We start from the raw sequence: 23,237 nt of genomic DNA, 5'->3' as shown, positions 1-23,237 counted from the left end.
ATTTATGATAATTCAAATTTCACCACGGTTTTGTCGCTTTGTGTGACAATGTCTTCAAACTATTGACATTAACTTTATTGTGTAGAATAATACAATGGTGTTGTTAGAAGAGGACCAAGTATTTTTAATTACCGGTTTGTTTTAGTTTAAACTGAATAAAAAAATTCATCGTCACTTGAATGATGTTTTACAAACATTCAAAATGTCAAATAAGTTTCCTCGTAGATGAAATAACTCGGGGCACATTTATCCAAACATAACCGAAAAAAAATCGGTCCGGGTGTAACCAAAAACTCTGTAGAACCAAAAATTTAGAATAGACCTGGAGCTGAATTGAAACCCAATCAACAACTGAATGGATATCCAAATTTCAATAATATAATTTATGTATTTATAAATATTAATTATATTAGGTTTTAGAATAATCAAAATTTTTAAAACACTATTTATATACTGAAATATCCAACCCTCCCCCCCCCCTCCCCCCCAAATACTATTTAATTGTTTAAAATTAATGTCACATATAATTGATAGTAAATTATTTCTTTTAAGAAAAAAATATGTTAACATTTTTTTAATGATAAAATAAATATTTTTGTAAGTATTGTGAACACAAAATGTTAAGTTATTGTATTTTTAAAGTGCTTTTTAAAAAAAAAAAAACTAAAATAAAAAGCTCGACCATAATTTTAATATTGATATGAAAATTTAAAAAAAAATACTTGCATAGTCCAAAATAAAGAAATAATGTAAAATAACTCGATAACAAAGAAAAAATAACAGAAATAAAATTAGATAACTTGTGCTTAAAATATCTATATTGACATAATAAAAATAAAATCGAACTTCATGTAGAATCACAATAATCATATTAAAATATTTAGTTAACCCCAACAAAACATATTTAGAGTCTTATACAACAAACGTGATCAACATAAAATAGTGATAAAAATTAACAATAATAACATTCTATACATAAAATAAAATCATTTAAACTAAGAACAAATGTTAAGCTAAAATATAATGGAACAAAACAATTAGTTATTAAAACCTAACCGCTTACAACTACAACCAAGACGGATCCTATCATGCCACCACGATCATACTGTCACCACCAGAATCCAACCATCCATTCACCTTGACACGATGTCAGTTTCCAATCCGGGTTTGTTATGCAATGACAGTAAATAAAAGCCAAGGACATATTTTGTCAAATGTTGCTCTATACTTGCCTAAATTAGTTTTCAGCCATGGTCAGCTATATGTGGCACTGTCAAGAGTCACTACACTCAAAGGCCCAAGATTTTAAACATGAGCAAAAATGGGGAGGGGAAAAGGACGATAGCCAACATCGTCTACAGAGAGGCCTACAATTGTCTGCCACAATCAGTCAGTATGTTATCTACCATCTCCAGCTAAGCGTATGACGAATTTCTTGTGGTTTTGAACTTTAAGAAAAATCAGAAATCTAGGAAGTTCGACTGAAACCATCAAACTGCAAACAAATCATAACTCTCAATAGTTAAGTTTAGACAAACGAAACCAAGAAAATTAACAAATACAGCATAAAATCTTAAATCAGAAGCAATGGTTTCAGTTGACATTTAACTAACCGAGACGAATAACAAAACAGAACAACCAAATTAACATATTCAAATTTTCTCTCTTGCAAGATCAATGACTACACCAAAGGCAGACGAAGCTGATGTAAGCAAATCTCTCATCAATCACGCTTAATTTTTTTTTCAATTTTCAATCTCACAAAGTAGAAACGTTACATACCGACAGGAATCAGAGGAAATTGTGTCGACTTTCCCGACAACGAAAAACCAAGAGTTGGCGACCTAACAGTTTACTCAGAATCAGACAAAACTTCAAATTAGACTCATTTCTTTTGCAGCCCAAACACTTAAAACCCCAGTTTTTACTTAATCGTTATACTGGACCATAAAACTATACCAAATTCTATTTTTGATCGACCTATTTCAGATTCCTTTTGTCCACCTCAAATCATATTTAACAAAGTCGAGTAAAAATTATAAAAATAAATAATTTTGTAACTATATAATTTTATAAATTTCTAGAGTTATTAATTTTTTTAATAAAAAAAGATTTTATTACAACTCTATATTTTTGAAATTAATTTTGGGTAAAATAAGAAAATAATTTAATTTATTGTTCGTATAAATTATTAAATTTTTAAATCTAAATTTTATATCTTTTTTCTTACACTATTTTATCTATATACTAACAACTTTCTAAGTAAACACTACCCAACCCCATAAACCTCAGCTTTTGAACATGAAAGCGCTAATATAATGGTCGATCAAATCATTACGAAGATAAGATATGAAATATCAACACATATATTCTTATATCAACCTAATCAGAATGTGTGACTTCCAATGTTCCATTAATCACCATTATATACAAGACGAAAAAACAAAAGTTAAAAAAATGATAAAATCACGTACACAAAACTACACAACGCATCAACAATGTATCTAGCTCCGCGCTTGCGCGGGGGCTATATCCCTAGTTTTTTAAATAGTTCAGTTAGCTAGTAGTTGGATATTAGTTAGATTACAAAGAACAAAATAATAAAAGAGGGGTAAGGTTGGTTTTTTAGTGGATCGACAAAAGGAAAAGTGTGTTGGAACAAGCGAGAAAGTGTGTTGGTATCGTAAACTGACCTGCGTTGTAAGAGAAGCTTACTTTAAACGACACATTCTGTCTTTCCTTTACGTCTGAAAACATAATATTATTTGACACACTTTCTCTTGTACAGTGTGCTATTTTTAGACCAAAATGGTCTTGTTTTTAACTAAAGAGAAAACGCTTGGTTTGCGATAGTTAACTAGAAGGAAATTGATTTATGGATGTTTACAATAAATTGAATATTTATTACGTGACTAGTTAGTTGTATGGGGTGTAATGAATTACTCTTGGCTGTTAGATCGGTTTTCGTAGAAGAAGATCTAACGGTTTAGGATTAGCTTCATAGTGATTTTTTAATGACTAAGGTTCCTCCATCACCATTTATTCATCACTATTTAATACTTTCAATATGTAAATATATAAAAATATAGAAATTAAAACAAAATATTTTTTTCTTTTTATTTTGAAATCCATATGTATATATATTATAATACTTCAATTTTTTTAGTTTGGTACATATATTAACATTGTGGACAGTTTTCTAGTGGATATATATGTAGTGGACAAGATTCACGTGAATGTGTTTATATAAACAAGTTTGTGGTGGACGTGTTCTTATGGACAAGCTCTTACAATTATAGTTGTGTAACTATGACTGTTTGTGAACATGTTATTGTAGACGAAGCTCTTGTTTGAAGTTAATTTATCTAGGATTTGTGTTGTTTGTTTGAAGATAATCCATATAGAGAATGTATTGTGACGTTTTGAAAGAGAGAAAGGGATTAAGCTTTTTTTTTTTGGACACGATTCAGTGGACGCAGTTTATGTGGACACAATTTATGTGGATACAAAAATGTTATAAATTTTTTGTGGACAAGTTTCTGTGGACAAAACATATTTGTATACATATATATATTTTTGATATTTTATTAAATAATTTCTAATGGACATAAAAAGTGTGGATATGAGTTGATAAGAAAAATATTGTTACGGATTAAAGTAAATAATTAAAAGTTTGGGACAAAATCAAGAGGACTTATAAGCAAATTAAAAAAAAATGTTGGGGTCAAATTGCAAAAATCCAAAAAAACGGAAGGACCATATGTGTAAAATAGAGCTTTTTCTCTGCAACGGAAGCGACGACGAAGACTCCGGATGGCTGCCGCAGCGGACCTCCACTGTATCCATCCTCACGTCTTCCACCACAACCTCTCCCATATCCACAACCGCCTGCACTGCGGTATCCACGACCACGTCCTCCACCCTCACCACTTTTTCCATGGACTGAGCCTTGTCGCCTTGTCACCTTGTCGATAGGAAAAAAAAGAGAATTAAGGTTAAGAATTAGAAATCTAAAAATAAACTGATGAGATAAGGTTTTTGAAATTTGAAAAAAAAAAAAAAGGGAAGAAGCTTGGTTTTGAAAGTAACGAGAGAGATATGGTTGAGAGGGTATATTGGCCATTCAATACTCATAAAGTGTGTGTCAATCAGAAAGTGTCTAATTTGGGTAATTGGAAACTCATAAATTGTCTATGAGAGTAAATATTCCGCGTTGTAAATAATAAGTGTGAAAGTGTCATATTATTATGTAAATCTTTTTTTTTCCCAAATTGTTTTTATTGAAAGATGGGGCAAGCCCAGGGCCGAAGCCCAAACATACAAGAGCCCATAAAATCTGGGCCAAAAAACACAACCTTCAGGGCCTAAAGCCCACCAACTAGCAACCCTAACCCACGAGGCTTCGCCGCCGCGCGGACACACCCTGCGGCAACGACGTCGCCCTCGCTTCGAATCAACACCGGGAGCCAACCGTCGGTTTTCACCCGGATCCCCCGGAGCACACTGACTCCACACCATCACCACCGCCAAACGTCTTCGACAGAAGTGAGACCAATATCGGAGAGCATCACTCGACGGATCGAGATCTCATCCGTCACCATTCGTCGCAATCACCGAGAGGAAGACTTTGCGGGAACCGTCACCGTTAACCTTGGTCCAGCTTCGATCGTCCTCCGACGTCGTCACTACCAAACCAAACCCACCAACCTCGACAACACTAAAAGGTAAGAAACCGACGAAACCCTAAAAATTAAACAAGGGAACTAACCGACGGCGAGGCAAGGCATGGAGCACCTTCACCTCCCGTAATCTAGACCGACGACGACGGAGCCAAGCGTAGCCTCCACCTCGCGGGGACCTGAACCGGCGTCGACGGAGCTGACGGAGCCTCCGCCTCCCGGAGTCGAAACCAAAAGGCCGCAGAAAGCGCTTCACCGCGCCTGCCTCGCCACGACCGCGCCTTTACACCAGAACCAGAACCGCCATGGACGATCTTCTTCCAGAGGTCAGGCAAGGCGGAGGATGGAGGGGACGACGACAAAGCGAAGATCGAGGACTTTAATGGTGGCTTTAGGGGCTCCGGTGATGGCATGCACGCTCACGCGCCGGCCGATCACCGGACCCGAAGATGGATCTACTTTTCTTCTCTTTTCTTCTCTCTACTCAGCTTAGAGAGAAAACTTTCTTAAGAAAAAAAAAGATAAATGGTTTTCTCATATTTTTAGGAATCTGACGTGGACCGGACGAAGCGTGTGATATTTCTGACGCTGCCAGAAGATCTCAAGTGTGTTAGTGTGATACGAGGATGTTAAAAGTGAGAGCATATTTTTAATAAAACAATTCAAATGTTGCATAAAGAACAGAGTAAACCATAATTATTTACTCTTCTCATATATATAAATGAAACAACTCAGAAATTTTGTATATAAATTTTGTGTGGAACCCAACTCTTATTTCACTAGGTGCATGATTTTGCAGTACGAAAAGTCATTTTAAACATTAATGATACTCATGTATATAAATGTTATGTTAACTGTCATCTAAAATATTTTTCTATAAAATATATTATTTAATTTCTTCAAACATAAAACAGACTTGCAGTGTTCAATCATCTTTTAAAGCTTTGGATGGTTAAAAATAAAAAAAAAAACATATTAGGTCAGGCTCAATAGTTTAAAGCCCAAAAAAAAAAATTTTAGGCGAGCCCAAAATATCTTAAGTAATTAGGAATCAACGGTGGTGATTGTGTGAGCACACAGAGACATTGGTGGTGACTATTCTTCTTCATCTTCTTCGCAATTTTAAAACCCTCCGAGAACATTTGAGATCAGAATGTCTGTCGAGGAAGACGCCACCGTTAGGGAGCCACTGGATCTGATTCGACTGAGTATTGAAGAGAGAATCAACGTCAAGCTCCGATCCGACCACGAACTCCGTGGCAAGCTACACATTCGTTTTTGTTGACTTTAGCGAATCTTGTTAAAATTTTCAAGATTCCAAAGCTTGCTCACTAAGTTCTTTCTTTTGGCAGGCTTTTGATCAGCATTTGAATATGATTTTGGGTGATGTTGAAGAGGTCATCACGACTGTAGAAATCGACAACGAGACATACGAAGAGATTGTTCGTGTATGTCATTTTCCAAAGAGTTATTATCAATCTGTTATTACGCATGTGGATTTGATAATCTTAGTGTTTCTGTTTAGTAATACGTTTTGGTTCAAAGATTGAAGCTTTCACTGCCTTAGTCTTAGTTTAAGTTTAAGCTGAGATTCATTCACAAGTCATAGTGCTGATTACATAGGGTGTTTAATTAGCTATGCAGTGATATATACTGTGAACTATAAAGTTTGATGTGTTAGCTTGTAATAAGACTAGTGTTACTATGGATATGATGTATATGGATTTGTTAACTGCCTAATCATATGACCTTCTTGTTGATGGTACTTGCTTTGTTTTTTGTTGTTGTTGTCAGACATTGAAAAGAAAGGTTTTGTTTCTATTTGTGAGAGGAGATGGAGTGATCTTGGTGTCGCCGCCTTTAAGGACTACTTGACTTCAGATACAGCGTTTTTGTGTTCACAAATCTGTAGCTGCCTCTTTTAATGATTCCTTAGCTTCTGATTTGTATTTGTGTGTTTTGTTTTTTCAAACATTTTAACTGAATGTAGCTGAGATATTGTATTTGAAACCTTTGTTAACTTGCCTCATCATAATAGAAGTGGTGTTGCCTATTTTGATTATGTTCTCCAGCAGACATTTTGATTAACCAGAACCACTGAACTGATTCACGGTTCACGATGCAAACAAGATTGATGTCAAGAAGAAAGATTTTGTAATTTGTAAACATGTAAATTTACAGTAAAAAGGTGAATTAATTTTATAAATCAATTAGACACAGAGAGAGTATTGGTGTCAAAAGTTGGAACGAAGAGAGTTATTGGTATCATAATTACCAACACGCTTCAGATTTGTTATAACAGTGTAGCAATGCAGAGAGGATGTAGATAGTCGTATCTTCGCTTGGGTCTGGTTCTAACTGGAGAATCCATTATTTGTGCGTCTCTATAATTTCTGCTCGGAGCTCTGGAAGACGAGTAGGCAAATTTGGCTACTGGGATATTGAATCTAACGGGCTGGTCTCAACGAAACACGCACTATTCAAACGGGTCTTCTCTAACTCCAATTGAAGCAGTTCATTTGAACATTGCTGCGTAAGAGCCTAAAGCACCAGTAAGATAACAAATAAGAGAACCACTTTAGCTGAATTGGTAGCTTTGAAGATGGTAAAATATCAAGATATGCTTACGAGGAGATCATCTGGAGATACAGATGATTGTTTGTCATTTAAAATTGCATCTACACCCCCACATGTTGGTTTCCATTGATGCCCTCCCGGGTTGTCCTTGATTGTCTCTATAATGCTCTCTAAAGCTTTCTCCAACACAGCTCCTTGTACAGACTTGAGAGACTCTATGGCATCGACCGTCAAATATGGTCTTAGTATAGTCTCGAAACTCGAGCTGCGTTATCAATTGGTGAAAACAAATAAGCATCACAAATTACTTAACACAGATACAGATGTTTATCTTTGGAGATTGCGCGAACATTCTCACAAACTTTATGTTTGTAGGGACCTTGGAGTTCCAGACAAGAGCATCAAGTGGCTGGTTTAATCTTCTCCCCACACTTTCTTCTCTCCCGATAAAAAAAATTCAACGAGTCTTGAACTGGGTCTGTAGCTACGGTTTTGACCTGAAGAATGCTGGTTTTGTTCATGCTATGGTGGCTTTTGATTGGACGAGTGAATCAACCAGGGAACGGTAGTTGAATCTGTTCCAACGTTTTGGTTGGTCTAAAAAAGATTTTGCTGCGGCAGTTATGGAGTTTCCAAATTGCACAACGGTTTATGATGAAAAGATTATGTACACGATGGATTATCTCGTGAACATCATTGGTTTGAAGGCTAAAGACATTGTTGCGAGAACGGTGGTGTTGGATCTGAGCATTGAAATAGAATCAAACCAAGGAGCCAGTTGATTTCTTTACTTGTATCTGAAGGACTTGTGGAGAAAGAAGATGTGAACTATTTCACTATGCTGAAGATAAAAAACTCCAGTTCATGGATAAGTTTGTGGTGAAGCATCAGAAGGAGATGCCGGAACTTGTACAAAACCTAACGAGTAATCGTTGAATCAAAATGACCTTGCGAGTTTGTTTGATTGAAGAAGTGAGAACGGAACTACCGGGGCTTGTGGTCTGGTGGTGATTAACTTGAGGGTAAAAGCCCAATACGATGAAGCCACCAGGGTTCGAGTCCTACCCATTGGGTTCGAGTCCTGGCCACTGGAGAATTAACATTTCGGCATCGCCATGGACATTGGACCGACGCGTGGCAACACGTGAATAGTATGGACCACTTCTATGGGGTCACGATACCCCCGTATAATTAAAAAAAAAAGGGAGAACGAAACATATCTTAATAACTGATATTGGTTGTGTACTTGTGGCTGAATGGTTTCTTGTCATGGTTCGATTAATGTTGTGACATTTAATGTGCACAATGAAACATAAAATTTAAAAGATTTGCTTACCTATTATTTTGAACATCATATAGGACAGTGAGAACATAACATCATAACTTATGTTCTCTATGTATCCATTACTTTTCAGAAAATAATGCCACATGTTCTTTTTAACGAGGATGTGTGGGTTTACACTCATTCTCGTGCCAACAGAGAATGAAAATTAGCTTTACAAATTGGAATAATACAATATGAGATTATAGAACACGACAGCGATTCCAAAAAGTAGTGCTCTCTTTTATGAAAAGTGTCGGAGATCATTGATTTGTCATGCAAGTTTTTTTGTGGTCGAAGACAATCAAACTCTCACGTTATGAATATGTGATGTTGCTCCTTGGAACGAAATTCATTTGTGTTTCTAGTATTGATTAAGAGTTTGAAGTTGAAAAAAAATCCACAAACCAATTATTTTCTTAAGCAAGAACGTAATATGGATACATTTCATTAGACTCAAGTTGATATTATAAATGATTAATTCCTAACGGGTTTTAACAACCATTTAGTGGTTTTTTGTAGGATCAGTTAGGTAGTTCTGATAAATTTCGTTACACATTTTGATATGTAAGTCTAACTAGGAGGCTTCCTGGGCATTGCACAGTTATAACAATTTTCAAAATGATAATTTTTGTTTTAATCAATATTAAATATAACTAATTTTTAGAATTTAATTTTATTGGTTTAATATTAAAATTATAATTAATTATTTGTAATTTTAACTATTTCAGTATAAATTTATTTAGATTTAGTTGAATTCAATAAAAGTTTAACTTGTATTTTCTAAAAAAATAACAATTATATTAAATTCAATATCTGTATTTATTTTGATGATCTAAATATACTAAATATGATTTTATTTGTCTTACGATACATTAAACTGATAGAAATCAATCAATTAATTAATCTAGTAATCAACAGTCAATCTTTCAACTTACATATTTTATCACGACTAAACGTAAATAATTTGATAGAAAATTAAATTATTTTTTACTCCATTTAATTGATATTGGTTAAAATTTCAAACATATCTCATTATTAATATTTTTGACTTGACTAATAATGATATATGCATTATGATCATATTTTAGAAAATTTATCAAAAATATAAATTTACATCGATGAAATTGTCTATCACATTAAGCCAAGTCATATTTTTAAAAGTATGTCATCTTTTTGTCAGAATAAATGTGATGATGACATATACAAAAATCATTTCTTAAATAATATTTATGATTTTTTTTATATTTTTAGGTGTAGAAATACTATTATATTTGTAATATAATATTTGTTTACTTTTATTAATGTTAACAATGCTATATAAATTATTACCATATTAGAAAACTTACAAAAACCATGAATTTATATAAATAAAATTGTACATGTTATGATGTCATGTCTTTTTTTTTAAATCATGTTATCTTTATTTTTTGAGAATGAATATGTGATGACACATAAACAAGGGAAATTGCCACTAATACCACTTTTCTAATACCACTTTTCAACTTTACACTAACCAATTTTACCATTAAAATTTTAATAGGTAAAATACCACTATACCCTTAAGTAATTAAACTTAAAACTATTCTCATTCTTCTCCATGATTTCTCAGATTCAACTTTAACGTCATCAAATCTGGCGACGACGAGTTCTCCGGCCAGATCCGACGAGGACGATGCTGACAAGTTCTCCGGCCAGATCGGACTACGCTGACGAGTTCTCCGGCCAGATCCGACGACACTAACGAGTTTTCTGGCCAGATCGGACGACGCTGACGAGTTCTCCGGCCAGATCCGACAACATTAATTGACGAATTCTCCGGCCAGATCCGAAGAAGCTGACGATCTCTGTGACGAAGCTAACAAAGGTGACCAGAAAATCGATTGTGATCATCATATCGTTGTTTAATTTTAGCATGGTTTCTCACAAATCAGTTTGTGGGAAGGAAAGCCTTATAAAACCTTATAAATATTTATCTATGAAATTTCTGGGAAGTTTCTCAAAAAGATAGTTTGACTTGGTTCTTGTCTACCTATTTGCTTGTTTAAATAACTCGGAAGATTTTGTTTTGACTAAGTAATTGATCATCGTCTCTGACACATGATGATAACCAATTTTGCTCCTCGTCATATTGGTTGTTTTTCAGAGTTCTGGCTTGAACTCAAAGTGTTTCTTTACAATGATTTTCTTTTTGTTTGACTCTGTTTTTCCGTAGTAACGTTTTCAGCGTTGATTCCTCTGAGTGAGTTCTCTGAAGCTTCCATGATGAAGAAGTATGGTTTGAAGCCAGATGCTGAAACCCTTGACATTGCCAACACCACCGCTAGGCAAAAATCGGTAAAGCTTCTTGTTTTCCCTCTTTAAGGATGGATCTCTCTCATCACACTAGTATCGAGTAGTCTATAAAAAACCATTTCGTCTGGATAGTCCATAAACTATGATCAATCTATGTGAATGAAAATTTTCTTTTACAACGAGTGTTTGGTGCTTCTGTTAAATGAAGAAGGATCTAATTGTTTAGAAACATGAGCAGATTACAGACTTACAGTAGAGATGAAGATATATTGAGGAGATCCTCGTGAGAAGATATGTGAAGCTGTTGATCATATCCCTCTCTCAAGCCTTGGTGGCCTTGAGAGGTAAATAGAAGAAAAGAGATTCCTTCAATTCCTCAATTGGTTTACACATGTTGTGATGACAATTCTTGTTTATTTTTCCTTCTACAGGATGATAATGGGAAGTGTTAGCAACCATGTTGTCAACAACGTTGCATGCCCTGTCACCGTCGTGAAGTCTCACCACTGAGCTTTGCCTTCATCTTCTTCACATCATCTGCTCCGATAACCTTAATCAGAATGACCTGTGGTGTATTGTGTTTGTTGGTTGTGTCTGAATTTGTAATTTTCAAACTCTGGTGTGATTTGTCAAGCGGAAGGACCGAGAAAATACAAGTAACTAACAAACACATACGCATTAAGGAAGAAACTGACTCCAATGATTCAGAGTTTTGGATGCTTAAGTCAAGTTCTGGTTCAGACTTAGAGTCATAGCAGGAGAGTGATGAAGAAAACTGCAAAGGTACCTCGTTTGGATTTTTTTTGTTGGTTCTACTTTCATCTCTCTATCGAAACTTAAACTAGATTTGTGTCTGATCTTGGTACAGGTTCTCATTGTGATGCCAAAGAATATGAGGAGCTCTCAGAAAGGTAAATGTATACATTTACTCTTATTTCTGTGTATTTTTTACAAAATTGCAGATTGGTTTTGATGTTCACCTCTAGTTGTTTTGTCTCTTCTACAGAACAAAGAGGATGTCAATAGAGATTGGACCAAGTATGATCATTACGGCAGCGCCACTATGATCATGAGGCTCAAGGCTACTATTCAGTCTTTGGAAGGGCGGATGAGTTCTGTTACTGAGAAAAGTGCTAAGTATGCTCAGATTGCTGCTGAGGAAGTGCCCAAGAGTCTTTACTGCCTTGGTGTTCGTCTAACTGAGTGATTTTAGAACTCTGAGTTACAGGGGAAGCTTAAGCTCTTTGTCCACTCTTATGATCAGTGGAGAGCTTAAGATGTATTCTCACCTCAAGCAGTTTACTTTCCTTGATCTCAAGTTGGCTATTAGAAATTTCAGACCCGAAAGTCTTCTCAGAGAAAGTGGCTTTGGTTGCGTCTTTAAAGGATGGATGGAGGAGAACGGAACTGCTCCTGTTAAGCCTGGCACTGGCCTTACTGTTGCTGTCAAAACCTTGAATCTTGATGGCCTTCAGGGTCATAAAGAGTGGCTTGTATGATCCTTAAAAACACTTCTAAATAGATTTATAAACTCTTATAAATTGTGTAATGAAGATTATTAAATTTTTATAATCTTTTGAATAAACCCTTATAAATAGATTTATATTTCATATATATTTGATCAACTCTTATAAATATGTCCTAAACCCATCGACACAAACAAAAACTTTTTTATAAACCCTTATAAGATTATATAAATCATTGCAAAATGATTTATGAATCCTACAATTACACATACAATAATGATGCTTTTGGTTAGAAAATGATTTTGTAAATAATTTTCAAAAATATAGGAAAATTATAAACATTATAAATACTTTCATAAAGATTTACTTATAATCTTTGTAATAATTTATAAATGATCTATAAACTCTTCTAACTGATTTATAAATTGATTTATAAACTCTTATAAATTTTGTTATCAAGATTATTAAATTATTATAATCTTTGGAATAAGCCCTTATAAATAGATTTATAAACTCTTATAAATAGATTTCTAAAACTTGTAAATTAATTTATAAACACTTATAAATAAATTTATAAACTCTTATAAATAGCTTATAAGTTCTTGTAAATAGTTTTATAAAACCTTTTAAATATTTTTATAAACCTTTATAAATAGTTATATAAATATATATATATATATATATATATATGTGTTTTATAAACTTTATAGATGGTTGATAGAAGGTTTTATAAGCTCTTATAAAATTTATAAATGGTTCATAAATGATTATTCCCTTTAATTCCATATTCCTCATTTAGACCCATAATTTATATATATATTCTTATATATGTTTTATTAACTCTAATAAGCAAGTTTATAATTTTGCAAAAAAATTTCACAAACCCTTATAAATGATTTATAAGCCTTTATAAAATGTTTTAAGAGCCTTCATATATGAATTACCTTTTGAAATTCTTCAAATCCCTGTAACTGATTTTATAAACGCTTATAAATAATTTTAAATATTCTTTTTTTTCTTTCAACAATTTTAAATATTCTTATAAATTATTTATAGACCATTATAAATTTTTTAATATATTCTCATAAATGAATTATAACCCCTTAAAACTAGTTAATAATTTAGACAAAAGTTTTCTACAAATCCTTATAAATATTTTTATATATTCTTATAACTGATTTATAAACCTTTATAAATAGTTTATATATATATATATATATATTCTTAGAAATGATTTATAAACCCTTATAAATATTTTATAAGTATTTATAAGGATTTATAAATCTTCATAAATGATTTACAAACATTTATAAATTATTTATATAATCCTTATAAAGCCTTGTAGAAAACTAAGTTCAAGTTTTTTTTATACATATCCTTATAGACTGTTTTTATAAACTCTTATAAATGAATTATACTTTATTTCAGAGAAAACTAAACAACAAACTGAACCAGACAACTACTGTTGAAGGCTGCTACAAAGTCTTGGAGGGTCCAATGTTTTCACGCTTAGCCACCATGTCATACCTAGCAATGGGGCTCACATAGATACCAACCGATGAAAGATTATTCTTACTGTAAGACCCGAAGAAACCACCAAACTCACGTCTATCACGTATTCCTGGATCAATATCTATCTTGAAACCAATCGCAGAGTTATCATTCACACTTCCAATCGGTCCGTGCTCCCCACAGTTAGTGTGAAATGTCAAACTTTTTATTCCATCACGCATTCCATATCCATGTACTCCACTCAGTCCAGTCACATATTCATCTTGTTTCAGTATGACCTGCATCAGAGGTTCAGAGACTTAACTTCACATGAGCTTACTAAGAGAAAAAGAAATGTTTTCTACGAATACAAAACTTACAGCTCGAAAGCTGTGTCCCTCAGAGGGACCAAACTTCGTAGAGAGGGTCAGAGCTTCATCTTCTTCGCTATTCAAGTAACCAAACTGAATAGATGTTATGAAGTTTCTGTAAGAAACGTATATGTGAGAGATGATGTTGCGTCCCTTCTCGTCCCATTCAGTGTCAGCTGTCTCCTCACCATCAGAGTCATATGGCTCGTCATATGTTGCTCTTGTTCCCACTGATCCTGCACTTATCATCACTCTAGAAGATGCAGATATCATAGTTTTGGAATCAATCTGAGTCGAGTTAGCTAAACCTCATTCTGAAGAGGAGACACTTGACCCGTTATCAATCAGGTTATCTCAAAACTCGAAATCATCACTCATTTCTCGCATCGGTGATATTCCTCGCATCGGCTATCACCGGAGTTTCAGAAAACCAAAACAAAAGCTGAAGACGAAAAAGAAATGATCGGAGAAATCTCTAACCAATTACGATCCAGCTACTTTTGATTCGACGGAGCACCTTAGTCCACCGACGAAGGAAAAGATCGATCGCAGAAAGAGAAAGATGAAGAAATCGATGATTGAGGAGAAGATAAAGATAAGGGTAATATTGTCTTTTGCTCATTAATGAATAGTGTGTTTATGAAAATGTCCCCATACTAGTGGTATAATTGAATTGTGGTATGAAAGAAAGTGTAAACATGAAATTTCCCCCATAAACAAATCACTTCTCAGATAATGTATAGGGAATAGATTCCAAACTAGGTAATAACCCGCGCCTTGCGAGGGATGTGATTATTAGTTTTGTTATTTTTAATAAAAAGACATTAAATATGTTTAATCTGGATATTGGTTCGGTTTTAAGTTTTTTTGTTTTTGTTTTTAATCTTCTAAAATATAACTATTATTTTAAATTAATATTAATTTTACTTTATTCGGTTAAAATGTTTGATTTTTTTGTTTTTTTTTCCGGTAAAAACTAAAAAATTAATATTATTTATTTATTTTCATGTTATGAATTTAGATAGTCGTCATGTCGAACCGATAGTTTCAACAGATAATAGTTTAAGAAAAAGAAAAGAAAATCATTAAGACAAATCAGTTCATTACAATTTGGTCGGTAGTGAAAGAAGCATTAAGAAAAAATATTTGAACTTTCAAAAAAATTAGATACTTTAGTTGTGGTAAATACTTAGTTATAAGGTGCTCACATCAAGGTGTACATGTATGTGTATGTAAAAAGTATATAAAAATAGTTGACAAATATATAAAGATATTGTTAATTAATATTAAATGACATTTTTGTTCAAAATAATACATGAAAGATAAAATTAAAATTAATTTAAAATAAAAAAAGCCTTGACATTAGTCATTTTTCATATAAAGAAAATAAAATTGTATATGTAAGTAGGGGTGGGCACAGATCGAATATCTCGGTATTTGGAAGCATTCGTGTTGATTCGATCTTTAGCCACCTAGATATTCAGTGACTCGGATATCCGAAATGTTTTAAAATTTAAAAGAATATCTGATTTGATCCGTTAATAAAATAAAAATTTTAAAATAATTGAAAATTTAAATAATAATATTTTATTACAAAAATAAAACATTACTTAACTTTTAAAATTCTAGTACCTAATATAATAAATTTAATTCATAAAAATATTGTAAAACTGATATAAAGTGTAATATATATAACGTATATATATAATTCTTTGCATATATGTATATATATACATATAACATATCAAATTAGATATATGTTCCTCAAAATATTGGTATTTATGATTTGCTTCATTTTTGGATATTGTATTTTAGTATTTGATTTGTTTCGTAGAGTTACGGATATCCATATTTTTTGCTTCAAATCAAAACGGATAACGAATCGAATCAAAATTTATGAATATTTTGATCAATTTTATTCGTAAATAATAAAAATAATATATATATAGTTTGGCTTTTGATTCGTTATCTATTTTTATTTGAACCAAAAAAATCCAGAGTTTTATTGGAACCATGTATGTGAGTTTTATATTAAAAAAAACGCAAAGTGAATAGTGCAAAAACATTTATAAATATAGTGTGAACGCGTTAGCATACTTATTATCAAATGATCATTGCGAGGTTGTCACGTATCAGTTATAGTGTGAATGTATTTATTACAATGATTTTCTTTTAATATATAAGAGGTTTAACTCGTGTGTGATTCCGCTTATATAAATTATATTATCTCTGCTTTGATCCATAAACTTACGCTTAACCGAATTTCTCGAATAAAACCAAACGGGATGGAAGAAAGTTTTACGGAAATTTTGCCGCGTGTTGATAACTAGAACTGCAAGTGTTTAAGTCTCAACGTACAATTTATCACACGCCATTTTGACAGGTTTATATCACATATTTGCTTACATAAATCTAAAAACCAAGTCAAGAATCAATACATTCCAAAGTTTCTTTTCATATGAGATATATATTCCAAAGTTTCTTATACGACAAAGTAAACAAAAAAAAAACGTAACCGCTTAAATTGTGTTGCATGAAACACGAAGGAGTGTTGGGTCACGTATGTAAAACACACACAAACTATGACATACCATGTGATCCAACCAGTTTGGTCAAGCCATACGTAACCGCCATAGCTAACCATCCTCCAATCAGAACCCTAGCCGACGACTTAACCACCGGTGCTTTCCCCAAAACCGCTCCTAGCCACCCAAACATAACCAAAGCCAACGTCACCGCCGCCACAATCACTCCAATCCTCACTTTATACGTTTTCACAAACGCAGCCGCCAATAAAGGCACAATCGCTCCTATAGAAAACGCTAACGAAGACGCAGTAGCCGCTTTTATAGGGCTCGGAAGCTTCTCTTTGTCTATCACTCCTCCGTTATCTCTCTTCATCTGAGCCACCTCTATGTCGTACTGAGAGTAAACCGAGACAAACTCTCCGATCGCCATGCTACAAGCTCCGGCAACTAAACCCGCGAAACCGGTTAGAACCATGGTTTTGACGTCTGGCTTAATCGCACCGACACCCATCATAAGCGAAGCCGTCGTGACAAGACCGTCGTTGGCACCAAGCACGGCAGCTCGTAGCCATTGAGCTCGTTTGGAGTAATCGAAAGCCTTTTCTTGATCTTTCTCCATGTCTATGTTCAAGCTGTTGTTCACGTTATGGGACTCCATAGTTAAATCTTTTGATTTGGTTTTTATTTTATTTTGTAGGTTGAAATGAGAAGATAGAGAATGTTTGATGAAGTGTGGAGGACACACGCCTAGATGAGTTCTATTTATGGAGAGGTTTTGTGTAAAACTTTAATTCTTTTTATTAAAGAAGTTATGTGCTGGAGTAGAGTCGACGATTAATGTATGTGGACCATCATCACCACTAATGGAAATACGTTTAACTATATTCGATCAAATGTGGACTGAATATCAAACGCCAATTGTTTCATCTTATTAACGAATTTATTGTCATTAATTACTAATTATTTTTAATGAGTTTTATTTACCAAAACATAAAGTTTGACTACTACATTTATGTGGAGGAGCAATATCACCAGTAAGGAAGTAAATTTACGACTGGATACAAATGTGACTAAGTAACACCCGCCTGTGTACTTTACTCGTGAATTTGTTTTCCTTAATCAACAATTTTCTAAACTTGATTTTACTTGCCATTTAACAAAAGAAACAAAGTTTTATCTAACTACCAAACTAAGTTTATTTGTCACGGCTAGACCGACTTTTACGACGAAAATTGTGTAAGAATTCAAATAGAAAATTAGGTTTTCAAAAAATGTGTTTTTAAATAAATTTATAATGATACTTTAAACTTTTACTATTTATTTATAGACTCTGATCGTTAAAACTAGCGTAAAATGATGAATTGTAGCGGTACAAGTAAACACCTTAATTAGCATTCTATCTTTTTCGAAAAGCTTAGAATATTCAATTTAGCAAAGTTTTAATCGTCTTTACACTATTACATGTTTGAAACGAACAAATGAAGTTTAGAAAGAGAATTAAAGTGGATTTCCGCGTACGCGCGATCAGTAAAGTTAAAGCATACCGATCGATACTTGGTATCAATATACCCAAAAAAATCGATTTCACTCGAAACTTATTTTTAAAAGGAACATTATTCTTTTCTACCAAAAAACATAATAATTGAAATAAAACGGGAAGAGAGGAAATAAATGTGAAACCACACACATTTGTTTTTTTGGGTGGGTTACGGCAAAAGCAAATAAACAATCTGAGTAAGACCGAAAGGGGCAGTTACATACCTACAATATGAAGCTGTTCTGTCGTCTTCATGATTTAAAGCCATGCATATATATGTGCCTTCTTCAGAAGAAAAATATACAAAATAAAGTAAAACTGAAATTTTCTCAATTTCTCAAACAATGACCTAGTGATCTACAAAGCCTGTTGCCCACAGTTTAACTTTCCCGTGTAGGGCTTTTTTGAGTGCATGAAACTGTATGGATTAGTTGTCGGCTAATTCATTTTTTCCTTGTACATGAAATTATTTTATTCATTGTTCTTATATTCCTAAATTTTCCCTAAGGAAAATATATTTAAAATATGGATTAGTTGTCGGCTGATTCATTTTCGTTTTATTTTCTCCTTTTTTGACTATACACGAAACTGTGAAAGCGTTTTTCCTATAAAGTGAAAATAAAACAACTCTCTCATTCTTTACTTTCTGTTAACTGAACATACTTTCGTTTTCGACAAGGAATGAAACTATTCAATCTCACGTACAGTTTTTGTTAGTCACTGGATTTTTTTCAGTGTTTGACCAAATGTGATAATGAATAATACATACAAATATTTTGATACGACTGTTTGATAATCATTTTTTTTAATCATAATCATAATCTATATCTTCTGTTCTATATACATTTAATAAAAGAGGGATCCATTAGGAATTTGTCAAATGGATTAATAATAAGCGGGATTGCCCTTAATATATATATACTGCACCACTACTTATAGACGAACACATAATGGACAATTAAAATATTAAACAGTATAATCCAACTAGCTTATATATGAAGGGGATCAAATTTGAATCAGATGCTTTTCACACTATAGAATCTTCGACCCGTCAATTAGAGCCGTCTGCAAATGAAAAATCATAAACAGCAAATTAATATTAGATAATATGAAAGTTGTTTTTTTTACATATATAAATAAAAATAGTTGGATTGCTGAATTGGATAGCACCGGTGAACACTTAGAGCATGATTAACCCGGATTCTTAGGATGAAGTTCTTACCGGAAGTTAAGAAACTGTTTCTTAACTTTTAACTAAAAAAAAAGTAAGAACTGGTTCTTAAATAAGGATTTTAAAACCGATTCTTAGTTTTTTTAGTTAAAAGTTAAGAAACAGTTGCTTAACTTCCGCTAAAAATCCCACTCTAAGAACTTCAGGTTAATCATGGTCTTATGACCAACAGAAGCGGTCAAAAATAAAATGCTTCAAAATTTTACACTAATAAAATACTATTATTGTATAGCAAAAAAAAAAATAAAAACATGAGAAATTAAACATTCATTCTAAAGTTATAAATATAATTTTATTTTTCTACAAAAAAAAATTTGACTAAGGAAATATAATTAAGGGATAGGCGTCTATCATACTCAAATCTGCTTGATTGATAACCATAACACAACCACTACTAGACCACCCTGCCATTGTTTTTCTACAAAATTGATAACCAAATTGTCGAATGTTTATGAATCATTTTTTCAGTTCACAAATATTAGTTAATATTTTCTTATTTTACTTTTTAATATTAACACTTTTAATATTTATTTTATCTAGTTGTTTTATTATTAAAACTACTAAATTGTCATTAAGTAGACATAAGACTACTATCTAACAATACTAAAAGGGAGATATGCTCAATGGAGAGGGTGTCCACGTCAGACTAAAAATTCTACCAATCAAATGCTTCTAATTTACCACGTCACTTACTCAACACAAAAACGGGCCTTTACGTGGCATGTTAGTATTTTGTGTTAGCCCATCAGACCAACTCTCCTACTCAAGACTGTCGATATGTTTCGTCTCTTCCACTTCTCCATTTTCTTTGAGCGTTGCCGTTTCTTTCACCTCCCTTTCTTTTCCTCTTATTTAATAAAACCTTTCATCAATGAATCAAGAACGACCATCTCCCATCCCTCATCATAACCTTCTTCTTAATCTTCTACTTTTTCTCCCACATTTGATTGTTCCTGAAGAAACGGCCTTAAACAGTAACAACCGTCCAAACACAACACTCATAGCCGAGCAAATCGAACTTCGGTGGCCTTTTCTCATCAAACCGAGTAAATATAACTTATTTTTCAGCATCCAAGTAGCTTAAAGGTAAAATTTAGTTTTAGAAGCCATTCATTTTATTCAAAATTGCTTCATCTTATTCACTGTTGCCCAAAATATTAGTGATTCTGATATTGCATCACGCAACTATAATGTGGAACTCAAGTAATGGAATATCTCAATGATTGTTTTTCATTTATGGTTTTGGTAGTTTAAAAATTTCTAGAGTTCGTATATTTAAATTCTGAATCTTCGATGTCTCTCTCTCTTTGTAGTTACATGGTCAACTCTGAGGAGAAGACAAAAAGGGGAAAGGTAACATCTCCCTTCTTAGGTTTTCAAGCTCTTTTTAAGGTATTCATAATTGGACTATTTCCACTTTTCCGATTCATGTAACATGGAAATCCTTTAGACCCGTCGTTGCAATTAGATCTAAATCAAATGCCATTCATCTTCATACAACATCATTTCCACCAAAGGCACCAATTTAATATATGTGCTTGCCCATCAAAAAGCAAACAATGGTGAGTACTGATCATGCTCAACACACGATCATGTTCTGTTAACAGGGGCATGACATGTAGTTGAAGCAGGCTTGATTGGTTTATCCAGATAACTGGCGGTATGAGGTAAACTATAACCATGATTTTTACAATTTAACTAATTAAGTTTCAAATGTTGACGCAAATTTTGTGTGCTCTGGTACATGGATTCAGAAAAAACGTTTCCAGCACATGTTTGATGCTTGTAACCATAATAGTCAAAATTTCGCTGATTCTTTTCATCTAGCATGTATTAAGCTTATCTAAATTAGTAAAAACCTTCTAAACATAAACTATATAATATTATGTTGGATTCAAATAATATAATTAATAAGATGATTTAATCAAAATAATAACTAATGAAAGATGTCATAAAAGAAAGTAATGAAAGATGCCCTAATTAATTTTCTTAAAAACTGATGCCATAAGCGAACGCTTCATTTGTCACCGTGGAGGCACGGCTCTCGATAACACTAATTAAGAAATAAGTTTTATAGAAAGATAAAATAATGGAAAGAGTTGGATTTAATATAAAGAAAGAGGGACGAGTGTTGTTGCCACACGAAGAGCACCATACTTGACCATCATTATCACTTGTTTAATATTGGGATTAGGTTAAATATAAAGTTTCCTATATTCTTGGGATTTATACGATGTATGTATTTCCTTTTCCTAGTTAGGTTATGTTAAGGATGTTGTATATAAACACCTCTTGGTGGATGAATGAGAGATACATAATTCTACATTATATTCATTATATGGTATCAGAGCTAAGATCTTACCAAAATCTCCTTTTAGTCAAATTCATCAACGTTTAATTTCTTTCTTCTTGTACTTCTAAATTCATCGTTCTAGATGTCTATTACTCCTACTTCTCCTTCCGCAACTCAAGGCGTTCCTCCGGAGCTATCACCTTATCACCTCCATCTGTCATATAACCCCGGGGCGCTTATCACATCTGTCCTTCTAACTCATGACAATTACCCGGAGTGGTCGACAGAGCTTCGAAATTCTCTACAAGCTAAGCAGAAACTTGGCTTTATTGATGGAACAATATCAAAACCATCGGAGGATAGTCCAGATTTAGCACGGTGGCTGGCAGCAAATTCAATGATCGTCGGTTGGATTCGTACGTCAATTGATTCAAAAGTCCGTTCGACGGTTGCGCACGTACCGGATGCTCACAAACTGTGGGAATCTTTGAGATTGCGTTTCTCTGTCAAGAATGGGACTAGAGTTCATCAACTCCAGGATGCTATTACTAACTGCAAGCAAGACGACCAATCTGTTCTACAATACTACGGCAGGCTCACGAAACTATGGGAGGAACTCCATAACCTCAAAACTATACGTACGTGTACCTGTGCTGCGGCTGCTGAGATTGAAAAAGACAAAGAAGATGCTCGTGTTCACAAGTTCCTCTTTGGTCTTGATGATTCACGCTTTATGTCTATTAGGTCACGGATCACAGATGAGGATCCTTTACCTGGCCTTAATATAGTCTACTCCAGAGTAATTCGTGAGGAGCAGAACATGATCACAACTCGATCGAAAGAACAACGAACCGATGCTTTAGGTTTCTCTGCTAAAAACGAGAACACAAAGGATCTGTCTGTTTCGGTCTACAACTCTACACCTCCACGCTCCAGGGATCCATCTTGTACGTGCACACATTGTGGCAGGACGGGGCATGATATTTCTGAGTGCTTTCTAGTACATGGGTTTCCGGAATGGTATCTTGAGAGACAAAACAATTCCATCTCTTGTACTCGTGGTGGACGTGGAGGTCGTTCCAACTCAAGCAGAGGCCGTGGTGGTCGCGGTCGTGCAAATGCAACTCAGGCATCAACTTCTATCAACGCCGATCAGATTGCTTCTTTGATCACACTTCTACAAAACCAACAGAGCAACCTCTCGTCCGAACGTTTGTCTGGTAAAACTACTCTCACTGATGTTATTATTGACACGGGAGCATCGCACCACATGACAGGCGATCTCGCCTTACTACATGACGTACATGACATAACTACTTCATCAGTTCTATGTCCTAATGGTCGTAACTCTCCGGTTACTAAACAAGGAACTTTGCGACTTAGCACATATTACATGTTGCATGATGTCCTTTACGTTCCCGACTTTCATTGCACTCTCATCAGTGTTT

At 33.7% G+C, this 23,237-nt stretch overlaps 2 protein-coding genes, 2 long non-coding RNA genes and 1 pseudogene across 5 annotated transcripts; 2 read left to right on the top strand and 3 right to left on the bottom strand.

Moving 5' to 3' along the window:
* Positions 1 to 6,505: 6,505 nt before the first annotated feature.
* On the bottom strand, positions 6,506 to 7,414 carry LOC125586908. The gene is made up of 2 exons (XR_007323441.1): positions 7,308 to 7,414; positions 6,506 to 7,220 (listed from the first exon to the last, which is right to left on the bottom strand). It is a non-coding gene; the product is annotated as an uncharacterized LOC125586908 (long non-coding RNA).
* A 5-nt stretch (positions 7,415 to 7,419) lies between these two features.
* On the top strand, positions 7,420 to 8,596 carry LOC106398578 (annotated as a pseudogene).
* Positions 8,597 to 10,117: 1,521 nt separating this feature from the next.
* Positions 10,118 to 12,488, top strand: LOC106417373. 2 transcript variants are annotated; one of them, XR_007323440.1, is made up of 6 exons: positions 10,118 to 10,444; positions 10,793 to 10,914; positions 11,111 to 11,216; positions 11,304 to 11,655; positions 11,741 to 11,783; positions 11,879 to 12,488. It is a non-coding gene; the product is annotated as an uncharacterized LOC106417373 (long non-coding RNA). The 2 variants fall into 2 exon arrangements; XR_007323439.1 differs by having other exon boundaries at positions 10,124 to 10,914.
* A 1,271-nt stretch (positions 12,489 to 13,759) lies between these two features.
* LOC125586907 (jacalin-related lectin 24-like) lies at positions 13,760 to 14,848 on the bottom strand. Its single transcript, XM_048756765.1, has 2 exons — positions 14,210 to 14,848; positions 13,760 to 14,128 (listed from the first exon to the last, which is right to left on the bottom strand). Exons 1-2 carry the CDS (start codon positions 14,471 to 14,473, stop codon positions 13,814 to 13,816), a joined length of 579 nt encoding a protein of 192 aa, XP_048612722.1. The 5' UTR covers positions 14,474 to 14,848; the 3' UTR covers positions 13,760 to 13,813.
* Positions 14,849 to 16,541: 1,693 nt separating this feature from the next.
* LOC106399907 (vacuolar iron transporter homolog 1-like) lies at positions 16,542 to 17,555 on the bottom strand. The gene has a single exon (XM_013840352.3). It carries the CDS (start codon positions 17,384 to 17,386, stop codon positions 16,781 to 16,783), a length of 606 nt encoding a protein of 201 aa, XP_013695806.1. The 5' UTR covers positions 17,387 to 17,555; the 3' UTR covers positions 16,542 to 16,780.
* Positions 17,556 to 23,237: the final 5,682 nt, after the last annotated feature.

This window comes from Brassica napus, chromosome C5, assembly GCF_020379485.1.
Source record: "Brassica napus cultivar Da-Ae chromosome C5, Da-Ae, whole genome shotgun sequence".
NCBI lineage: Eukaryota > Viridiplantae > Streptophyta > Magnoliopsida > Brassicales > Brassicaceae > Brassica > Brassica napus.
Note: the sequence above shows the minus strand (reverse complement) of the source record. Positions and strands in the feature narration are given on the sequence as shown.

Excerpts from the sequence above, each read along its gene's own strand:
- LOC106399907 (XM_013840352.3), bottom strand. The coding sequence starts at position 17,386 with ATGGAGTCCCATAACGTGAACAACAGCTTGAACATAGACATGGAGAAA.
- LOC125586907 (XM_048756765.1), bottom strand. The coding sequence starts at position 14,473 with ATGATATCTGCATCTTCTAGAGTGATGATAAGTGCAGGATCAGTGGGA. Across the intron at positions 14,129-14,209 it reads AGGGACACAGCTTTCGAGCT|GTCATACTGAAACAAGATGA; the intron begins GTAAGTTTTGTA and ends CCTCTGATGCAG.